This window comes from Caenorhabditis briggsae (assembly GCF_000004555.2).
Source record: "Caenorhabditis briggsae complete genome, chrX, whole genome shotgun sequence".
NCBI lineage: Eukaryota > Metazoa > Nematoda > Chromadorea > Rhabditida > Rhabditidae > Caenorhabditis > Caenorhabditis briggsae.
Window position 1 is genome coordinate 1,188,483 of NC_013491.2, and position 11,594 is coordinate 1,200,076.

The 11,594-nt window shown below is 36.7% G+C and overlaps 1 protein-coding gene across 1 annotated transcript; it reads left to right on the forward strand.

Moving 5' to 3' along the window:
- Positions 1-1,437: 1,437 nt before the first annotated feature.
- On the forward strand, positions 1,438-7,173 carry Cbr-lgc-53 (the record flags this gene model as incomplete). The annotated part of the gene is made up of 13 exons (XM_045238782.1): positions 1,438-1,530; positions 1,580-1,765; positions 4,465-4,521; positions 4,963-5,169; positions 5,454-5,642; positions 5,749-5,861; positions 5,906-6,002; positions 6,311-6,373; positions 6,421-6,579; positions 6,650-6,705; positions 6,756-6,850; positions 6,898-7,028; positions 7,084-7,173. 13 exons carry the CDS (start codon positions 1,438-1,440, stop codon positions 7,171-7,173), a joined length of 1,536 nt encoding a protein of 511 aa, XP_045095872.1.
- Between the last annotated feature and the right edge of the window lie 4,421 nt (positions 7,174-11,594).

Genomic DNA, 11,594 nt, shown 5'->3' on the forward strand with positions numbered 1-11,594 from the left:
AAACAGACTGACCTCTGCCTAATTGAGCACCCCAACCTTACACTTGTGAAAAATTATCCAGATTAGGCGAGGACGTGAAATATTGAAAGCAGTGCAAAACTTGTGACCTTTTATCCCACCAATTCCTGCAATAAATTTTACGAGCAACGTTACACTTTGCTACGAACCACAACGTGTAGAAAAATACTAATAATCCCGGAGGAGCAATGGGTTTTTTCGAAGAATTCTCTTTTTTGTTTCTTTATAGCATATCTTCTCCAACCACAAGTATATTCAGATGGTTACAAAGTGTTAGACTCACTGGGGAGGAACACAACTAATAAATGATCCTTCGAGTTGTCAAAAAAAAGAAGTTGATGAATTTCAGGAAGCACTCGTTTTGTTTTGCTTTCCATTTTTCACAAACTTTTCCGGGTTTTCTTTTTCTTATCTCTCTTTAAATCCCTGTTTACCGCCAGTGCCGCAAAAAAAGCCTCACTAGCCGTTTGCACTATTTTCAACTAGATGAACAGCCAATCCAAAAAAATAGAGAAGAAAAAGACTTTGAAAAAAATAGTGATTCAGTATTTCTCAGTTTAGTTAGCTTAGTTAGCTTAGTAAATGGAAAAAGAGAAAAAAACTTGAAAGTGAGTCAATATAGGCTCTTCTTTTCTACTTCAAATAGATTTCTGAAGAGATTGCGTATTTTGAAAAGCGTGATTGATAAAAAAGTTATTTTAAATACCTGATTCAATGATGCTAGACTGCGATTTTTGAGGTTTTTCATGATTTATCTTCTTATTGTTCGTGCCAGAGTTCATTGTCTAACTGGAGCAATGAACTCTATGAGACTCAGAAAACTCAATTTCCTTTTCTGATTTTCTGCTTCCCTGACTTGAGTTTTTCATCCGATCTGGATTGAGAACTCTCCTTAAAAAGTAGTTCAAATTTCTTCCCTATTTTAAACTCCGTACTTCAGTTCTTGAAAAAAACGAAACTGATAAACGTTGGGGTTGTGGACATTCTTATTCTAGCGCTTCTTCTCATCCTTTCCCGTTTCATTTGCCCCAATATTCTCTCCTCCCATCTTCTATCCTTCTAGATAGGAGAAACGAGGGGCTCATCGCGTCTTTCGGTGACCACGCCCACATCGGCAGTTCTGGCTGTGACAACTCATTCCGATGCCGGCACCACTGGTCCTGTTTTTGCTTACTTCTCTTCTTGTGCTTGTGGAGCTGCGTGTGTTGTTCCTTTTGTCTCCACCCACTTTCTCGTTTTTTTTCTCTTCTCTCCACCCCATTTTCCTCAACCACTTTGTTTCTATTCATTTCAGTCCTCATCTGATTTTCATTTTCAGTGTCCCAATTGTTTGATTGCCCGATCCACACAAAGTTCGTCACCATTCCGTCCCATCTAATATCATTGTCGGGTGCTCGTCGACCGTTGCTCTCCGGATTTATGATCATATCCTATCTGGCTCGAATTGTTCTCTTGCTCCCAGAACTATCATCAGGAGATGCAGATCGGTTGGCCGAAATCGCAGCGAATCAGGTAACTATTCAGTCTTAACTTCAACGAATTAAAATTTTTGTGACTCCAGGAGAACTCAATTCAGATAGGCCAACTACCACCAGAACGCACATATCCCTATCCAAACGGTCCACCATTTCAACAACAACATGAGCGACGGCGGGAGGGTGGGAAGCGGAAAAAGTTTCGGAAAGAACGAATCGAAGATGAACCATGTACTCCAATAAATGAGACGTTGAGGAAGAATTTGTTACAGGTGAGTTCGACAAAATTAATTCTGGTTAGAAGACTTTTAAGTATTTTGTGTCTTCTTTTGCTAAAAGACATCCGATGTTTGAAGTCTTCCTATCAAATTTTGAGAACGAAGAAAAACTTTTTCGCTCTTAAAGAAAAAAAATGCACGCTCTGCTATCGTTATGTAATCCTTGATGAGAATCTCTTTTTGAAGAACTTCTGAGTATTTGTTCACAACGAAAAATCAAGCATTTAGGCTTTCCTTACTCCTTGTCAATCCATTCGGGTTCTCCAAGACATGGCCACATAAACATCTAAAAATGCCAGATATGTATCTTTTCTTTACCTCGTTGTTTCCTTTTTTATTCCCTCCTTTTCTATTTTTTCGAGTGAGGGAAACCCATTATATTATCCGACCCAGTTTACACGCAGTTGGGTTGGAAAAGGGGTTGGGATCCGCTTTCTTTAGGTTTTTCGTATTATTTTAGGGTTACATGCGCATATGCAACACAAACCCAAAAAAGAGCATATAATGATCTATCCACCCGTTGACATCACAGGAAGCGTTGAATATGTTGCAATAGCTATTTTCTACTCCCTTCGTTACCTAGTAAGTGCACTTTTGTGCTCTCCCGACGAGTTTAGCTGATTTTTTTTCCGGAGGGACCCGCGAATATGATTTTTATGCTCTTCGTGACTACGCTTCACTCAAAAAACGACCCTTTTAAAACCTGCTTCCAAACAGACACGGGCATCATTCATTCGCTATTTATTATGTACGCTCAATGAGGCGTGATAATAATCATTTTTTAAGTAATACAGTGGTAGGAAAAAAAGAGGAAAAAGGAAAAAAAGACAAAAATGCAAGTATGTAGTACATAGTTGTTGGCACCACCAGATTCCTAAATGTTAATCAAATTTTGAGAACCGATCCCTCACAAAGCTTTTTTTCACGCGAGCTGTTTTTGTGTTGTCCAATTTGTTAAACCGATTGGTGTCTCTCCTGGACAAATGTCCGTTTCGTTTTAATTGATTCACGATTGTATCCAAAATTTGGAAACTGAAATGAAATTCTTGTCACAGACAGCATCCGATGGTTTTATAGCTTTTTTGGTAGTGCTCCCAGGAAGAATCATTTGACCATGAATACAAACGGACGGGGCTCAAAACATAGAAGAAAAAATGTAAGAGGTACTTGATAAATGAAAAAAACAACACTTAAAAATTAGAAATGAAAAAAGAATGCGGAAAAATTTGAAGGGTCAGATGAAAGACAAAAGTTCAATCGCAATAAGGAAGTTCTGACTAATGGCTCTAGCAGACAGAGTTCCCATCAATTTAAAAGTGTTGATTTGGAAACAAAATTTAATGAAAATATAATTTTTTACAATTCCAGTTAACCTATCATCGGAAATAAATCCAAACTAATTTTTTTAAAAACCCTCACGTTTTAGAAAACTGGCTTTACAGTATAATTTTCATTGTTTACTCTCATAAATTTGGAAATTCGGTACTATTTATGAAAAAAATTTCTAAGGAACCCTGTCTATATTTATTTTCAAACTTCAATTACATTTGTTGTCCAAATTCACACTAACTTTTACATATTAATTCCACTCATCAGGTTGTTGGAACACAGCCACCAATTTTATTTTAAACATTATCTCTTTTACTAACATTCCGAATGAAGTCGCAAACCCACAAAAAACACATATAATCAAACAGACTGCCGGCAGTTTCACTTTTATTGCGTTTTATTCGAGCCATCCTCACACATTTTCACGTCGTTTAGATCTTTTTTCGGAAGGATTTCGCTCTTCTTTTTTTTTGGTTCGCTCATCCGCACAACCTTTTTTACCCGGGGACAAACTTATCGCTTCGGCTCTAAAAGTGTGAAAAAGAGAGTATAGAGAATTTGTGGGGAAAAAAGGCTCTATGGAATTTTCCATTAAAACAAATTAGTTTCAAAATGTGAGGGTTTTATTGGTTCTTTGGGTTGAATCAAATTGTTTACTCCTTTTTACTTATATTTTTTCTCAGACAAGTGACCAAATACTGAAGAGAAACGTAGGACCATTGGCTTTTCAAGTCATCCATTATTCATTACTCCGGGCTATTGAATTAGATTGGGTAAATACATCCATCAATTAAAAATTTCTTTTGGAGATACGACATCAAAAATGAAAGAAATCATAGCGTGACGTTGCAAACTCTGAAAGTTTCCGATTTTAAATGATTCAGAAGAGGACGATCTCTGAACAAATTTTGAACTTTTGCATAGAATTCCCAACATCGTTAATAATTAATTTCTAAAAAAATTCTGGACCCAATATTTCCTTTGTCTCCTCCGTCCATTTTTGAACAATCGTCAATAATAACTGGAAGATGTGTGTGTGTGCAAGATCGTGAAAACCTAGTTACGACCAAAGTATGGACCTTTCTTTTTTCTCCTTCTCTTATTTTTTCTTCTTTTTTTTTCTCAACCTCAAGCAGCCGTTAATCCACCGCCTGAGGGGGTTCAAACTATGGAATTGATCATTCTGGAAATAGAAAGACATGCAAATGGCGTGATTTGAGAAAGAGAGTGGGATGAACATTAATGTTTTGACCAGCCAGGTCAAAATATTTAGAGAAAATTAAAGAAATGATGGGATGTTGGATGAATGTGTCTGTTTGGGGAAGAAGAAGTTCAATCAGATTCGACATTTTCTAATTTTCCAGGAACTCTTCGACGACTCCTACGACAAAAACAATTTGCCGAGCGCTAACTCAACAGAGGTAAATCAGACAGAATGGTACAAAGAGTAAGAGAGAAAATTTAACAGCTGATAAAACTAGCTGAAACAAAATCAGAAACTCCAAGAGATTTTTTTCAAGTTTTTAGAGCATGTGGACAAATTTCGCTGGCCTAAATGCTTTAATAGAAGCATTCCCTATACGTGCACTTTGAGCTGTATTATATCGGTTACTGTAAAAGATATCAAAAAGTTTTTAACTGATAAATTATTCGGCATATTATAAGCAACATTTTATGAATTAACGAACTTTTGATATCAGTTATAACAACCGAGATAATTAAGCGCACAATGCTTGTTAACATTGGGCTTCTAATGGAGCATTTACGATATTTTTTGAGACTTTCAAGTTTTGAGCCAATAAAATTTCTATAAGGACACATTATACTTTTAAGATAATTTTCTCATTTTCTCTTTTTTCCAGGTAATCGTCGAGCTTACCGTTCAGTCCATCACAGAAATCAGCGAGTTTTCATCCAGTTTCAAAGCAGACGTCTGGTTCTCACAAATCTGGCGTGATCCTCGTCTCGACTTCTCCGATCGAAATTATTGTCTCAAAAATATCTCTCTAGCATCTCACAAGCTGCCAACAATGTGGTCGCCGAACGTGTGTTTCGTGAATAGCAAAAAAGTGAGTAAGCGAAAGCTTTTCTTTCCGATAGGGGTCGTCGTCCACATTGCCAATTCGGTGGTCTCAATTTTATTAGGAAACCATGTACGTAGTATGCGTGGATGTGGACTTTTGGAAACACACAAACATATATACTCAAATTGAACAGACGTCGTTGAAAATTGAGTTTTTTTCTATAGCATATGAAAGTGATGGGAGAAAGGGGACTCATGTAATATTTATGGCACAAAAGGAAACGGAAATGAATTTCTCGGTGCTAAAAAAAACAGCGTTATCTTTACCAGGTCGAAATCCATGCGTCTCCATCTCAAAACATCCTCCTCTTGATCTTCCCGAATGGAACTGTCTGGCTGAACTTCCGAGTGTCTCTGATTGGTCCATGCAAACTCGACTTGACCTATTTTCCCATGGATCGCCAATCGTGCAATCTTGTTTTCGAGGTGAGAATTGATGAGTGGCGTCCCACGACTGAAGTTGACAGTTGTGATGAATACGCAGACAAAGCAAAATAAGATTGAAAACTGAACTAAGAAGAATAAAAAGAATGAGATATTCGTTTTCATTCATTCCCCTTTTTAGAGCTACTCATACAACACGGCAGAAGTAAGAATCGTTTGGAGGGACTGGGATGCGGTGACTATTCCGGATCCGGATTCGAAGAATCTTCCAGATTTTGAACTTGTGGATATTAAGTGGGTTGGAAATAAGCGGGAGTAAGAATAATCGTCATTTATAGGCATATGAATGCTACATTAGTGTATACTGCTGGTTTATGGGATCAGCTAGAAGTGCAGTTCACATTCCGAAGATTGTACGGTTATTACGTTCTTCAGGTAAGTTACATCCTTGGTTATAATATATTAAAGCCACAGAAATCACTATCTCAGCAGGAAGAAAAGTTTAATTATTACCTGAGAGCCTGAGAATTCGGTAGAAATATCAAACGCCTCAAAATTAGTGACAACGTGGCTCTTATAACTCTGGGACTACAAGTATAACCCCTTGGTGGGCTTGTATTAACAAAATTTCGAGAAAATTTTTTTTTCATGTGCCTTTCCTTTGATACAAAAAATGAGACAATTTTTTAAAAAGTACGAGCTTCCTATTATTCGTGGAATTGACAAAATTCCAAAATTTTCAGGCCTACATGCCAACATATCTGTCAGTTTTTATTTCCTGGATTGCATTTTGGATTGACACAAAGGTAAAATACATTCATTTCTCATCCATTTTTTATGACCTACGTCACAGGCTCTCCCGGCTCGAATCACCCTTGGTGTGTCCTCGCTGATGGCTCTTACATTCCAATTTGGTAACATCGTAAAAAATCTTCCACGCGTCAGTTACGTCAAAGCGCTTGACATCTGGATGTTTGGCTGCGTTGGCTTCATTTTCTTGTCTCTTGTCGAGGTATCAATTTTCTATTCTCCTTTTGTGTCGTTGTACCCTGAAATTACATAGTCATCGCTTCTTTTTTCAGCTCGCTGTTGTTGGATTCGCTGACAAATTGGAAGCAAAAAGAAGAAGGCACAATCGGTTAGGGGTTTTGTATGGTAGTTTTTGGAAACATGTGTTCTTATTTTCAGGTGCAAAGAGCAATTAATGATGAGAAGCGATTCAGAACAGCAATGGCTATCTCGATTGTCGGGACAACGACCTCAAATCACTGAAACCAATTCAGGTACACTTAAATTCAAAATTCTTAACCATATACTTTACTTATTCCAGATGCAACACACACCATTCAAATAAACGATGGGAATGGGAACGTGAGACGGCGGAAGAGTGAAGAGAAACGGCAAAAGCTCCTACTTCAGATGGAAAGTCCAATATTTGTTAACGGAGAAAAAATTGATGAGGTAACAGTATTTTTTTTTCTGAAAAACTCAAAAATCCGATTTATTTTATTTCCAGATCTCAGCTAAACTGTTTCCACTCCTTTTCACTGCATTCAACATTTTCTACTGGTTTTACTATATTGGAATGTCAGGCGGTTTCTTCTAACCTCCCCCAAAAGTTCTTATCATGTATCCATCCCATTGAAAGAAATGCCCACGAATTCTTATCATATTTTATGATGTGATGATCTCCATTCATTTTTGTATGCGTGAAATTTTTTACTCGATTGTAATATACTTTTGTCCATAATTTGAGCTATTTTATTCAAAACACGGGTGTGTGAATGAAGAAAAATGAGATAAAGATGAGACGGTTTGAATGACATTTTATTGCAAATTGACTGTAATTTGGGGTATGTGTGCCCCCTTGATGGGTGGAGTTGAGAAATAATGTTTTTTTTTCTGTCAAAAAACATCCCTTCACAGCATCTTCAGAAATAGTGACATAATTTTTTCCACTTTTTGCGCTAGGGAAGGTTGTAACTGGGGTATGGGACTTCGATATGAAACCCATATCATTAGAAAGCTGAGAATGAGACAATTTCAAATATATATTTAGATTTCTCATTCTCAGCTTTCAAATGATAAAGGTGTCTTGTCCCCCCTTCGTTTCTTCTCCAAAACTATTTGCCAACGTTGTAGTATACCATTTTCGTCTACCCCCGGTGCCTCTTATCCTTCCAGACTCCAAATTCTCAATTTTTTCTCTTTGCGTCATAGACGCCTTAAATCTCAGTTAATGCTTCTGTACAAAATAATTAACCTTACTTCTTACATTCCCCACCCTGAATCTCATTTCCGCTTATCTAACTCTGCCCGTCGCCCCGACTTTAATTTGCCTCAAATCCCCATATCAATGATTTCTTTGCATCCACCGTCCCATTTTGGAATGCCATAACTGCCAATGTACCCCACTTCCTCACCCCGTCCCAATTTGAAAATCTCCTTGATTCTTCTATTTCTCGCTACTAGTTATGATCCTTATTTTTAAACATGTATTTTACAGTATATAATTCCTCCCTTTTCCATTATTTTTCTCTTCTTAACTTCAGGCGCTCCTCGTGAGGTGCCTTTTTCTTATGTACTGTTGGTCACCGCTCTGAAAATAAATTAATCTAATCTAATCTAAGTGCGTAAATTCTCCATGAAATCGGCACCTCACCAGTTGAAAAAATAGGAGCTCTGCTCTGTTCTCGATTTATGGGCTTTGTGTGCAAGTCAATTGGCTTTGGCTCACGCGAGCCCTTCATTTGAATAGCCGTTTTTTTTTCTGCCGCATCGATTTGAATAATAAAAAAACAAACGCAACGTGTTTTATTCGTTTTGTATGTTTTTCATTCGCGTGGTTTTCCTGAACGAGTCGTCCAAAAAATAAAAGAAAACGGGAGCGTCTTCTCCATGGCGAACCGCTCGTCAGTCGTTCAGACGGCCATGGAGAGCCGTGGTTTTGCTCTGCCAACCCTCTGTCTTGCTTCGACTTTTGTTTTGAAAATCCTTTTTTGAAAATTTGAAAGAAGCGTTTTGAAATCGTATCATTGCTAGACTACCCAAATCACGCTACTGTCACATGTGCACTTTTTTTTCAGAGTAATAGCTATCCAAGCTACAGAAGTGAGCAAAACTAACAAAACCGGAAAAATGAGCAATTTTCGAAAACTTTATCTTCTTTTTTTCCGTTTCTCACACTTCTCCATTTGGAACGCATCCACTTCACTAAGCCATCGGCTTCTCAGGCACGTCTCTGTGTGAGTGGAAGCGAGTATCTGGGTTTTGTACTAATACATGAGGACGTTTTCAGATGTTTCCAGAAGTTTACTGAGTTTGATAGTTCGGAAGAACAGTATTTAGAGGATTATCATTTACAGTTTTTAGGGCTATCATGAACAAGTTCTAACTACGAGACTGCTTAACCAGAAATAGTCTTGAACATTGATTGAAGTAATTTCTACAACTCTTTGAAACGTAAAAAACATAATAGAGCTCAAATTCTAGTTCCTTAAACAATTGATTTTTACGAATTTGTTCTCTTATATAGGTTCCCAAAACCTTTTTTTCACATCTCTAATTCTGAAGTGCTGACCTGACCGAAATGCCACATTTTCAAATATTCTCAGCATTCCAATTATTGTCGTCAAACCGTTCGATTTAACCAAAAAATCTTCTCCACAGCAAAATTAAACGTCTTCTAATCAGTCTTTCCTGCGACGCTTCACTATTTTTTTGTTCCAGATTGCCTTATAACTCTCCATGGCAACGAAACAACTCTCCATGGCAACGAAACACCTTAACAGTTCGAAAAATGTCATAAGAATTCAAATGAGGATGAAACCTAAAGGTAAGCTTTTATTTTTCATCCCTGTTTTTCAAAGCCAGTGCTAACAAAGCCATGAAAGTGTATGCGAGAGTGTGTCTCCGGATTTTGAAAAAAAAAAGAAAAGCTCCATTGTAGTTCGAAGGTGCATACATAAGGTTTCCGGTCAAAACGACGCTCTAGCATCTTGTGTCCTTTTTTCGCGCTAACAATTGTGGGTCCCGCACTATCGATCTTTGTTCTAGAAACGAAAAGTTGAGATATTTTTTACTTTGCAGAGAACAGGTCACGTGTGACATACCAACATCAGTAAAAGGTTTTTTTTTCCATTTTTCAAACAATTTCTAACAAGAGCTATCAATTTTTTTGGGAAAATTTTCAAAATCTGATATGGATATGAAATGTGTAAACAAAACAAGTCTCAGGTCCTCCTTCCCAATTTTCCCTATTTTTCAAACAGGCTCTTTTCAAGTTTGCTCTATGAGCTCCCACTATGTATTCTTGATACAAGAAATTATCCACTAATCCGAATTTTCCGAGCGAAAAAATATAATTTCTAGCAATGAATACAAATTGGATTAGCCTATCACAAGTTTTTATTTTCGGGTGTGTTGTGGACGGAAGATGGAGATTTTTTTTTGTCAAATCTTGATGAATATAAAAATTGATATTATATATATATATATATATTGATAACGAATTGATAATAAGTAAACCAAGTAATCAAAATCCTTGTATAAAACTTTCCTTAACATATTTCTATTCATCTTTTTGAAATATTTCCACTTCATTCATCGTCATCAATATGACGTCGTCATCTATTTCATCTTCATCACGATATTTTCCAAATGTGCTTTTTTTTTTTGAAAATTCTTTTCCCAATTTTTTCTATCTCTCTCGACTCTACCAAAAAAGGAAGCCATGTGATACGGCGACGGTACATTCGTCACGTTTGTTGCACCTTCATTACCGACAAAATGGAACGAAAACGAGTGATAAAGAGATAGGGAGAGAAAGAAAAAACGGAACGTACGCATTCACGATCACATAAATACGTGTAAACACAAAGTCAAAAAAAGTTGTTTCTCTCGATTCAGAGGGTGTTTCCTTGAGATGGGTCGATCGCAACACGTTGCACCTCTATAAAACGTGATGATAGCAAAAACCTATACGGATACTGCGGTAGGAAGGCGACGAAAAAAGGCGAGAAGGTAGAGGACGAGAAAGGAAGGTTGCGATCATTTGGTGGTTGACGTAGATTCTTGTTCGTTTTGTTTGCCTCGTATTCTTTTTTTTTGGTGGTGTTGTTATCAATGTTTTTCCCGTACGGCGAGCATATAAAAGCGTTTTGGACAAACAGCTGATTGAAGCTATTTTTAGGGAAGTATTAGTGGACGTTTTCGGAAATTTTGTATTCTAGCTTTCTGATAACAAAAGAGGGAATGTAAATTTATATTTTATCGCTTGTTGTGAAAAAAGGAACTTTTAAAGTAAATTACCTAGAATACTATTTTGTTTAAATTCTATCTATTTGAAACCCAAATGCTGCAAGTTTGAAAACATTGATTTTTATGAGCTTACAATTTGTTATAAGCCTCATTTTTGGTATAATCGGAAATTAATATTGAAAAATAGAATTTAGCGCTCCAATGGAAGTTTGGTTAGTTTCCGGTAAATTTCCGAATAATACTATTTTCATCTTTTTTTATTTCAGATGCTCTACTTCTAGATAAAGGACGAGTTTTTTCAAAATTAGCGAAACCTAACGATTAGTTTCTGGTATGTTTGAAATTGAGTTCCCATCAAAACTTTCCAGAACTTTTGTTAGTTTTCAGTCAGTTTACGGAAAAAAAAAGTTCTTCAAAGTTTCTCATTCATTCTCCGAAGTTATTTTAGGTAACATAGTGACTTTCAGCTGAGAAGATGTTTTCAAAAAACGATATTTTTCAACATTTTGACCTTTTTTGCGTATTTTCCAAAATATCAAAACTTGTTTTAGCCCCAATTCATATCCGATTCACTTTTCAACTGTTTTTCATTTTTAACAATTTAAAATGAACAATTTCTAATTTAAAAATCCCTATTCTAGTCTGATTGCAATGAGAAACCCAACTGGTCCCCATAAAATTTAAAGCCGAACAAACAAGAGGTGTCGTTTGGAGTAATTGCTTTCCGATTTTTTCGATTTTCTCCCGGCCTTTTTTCACTAGCTATTG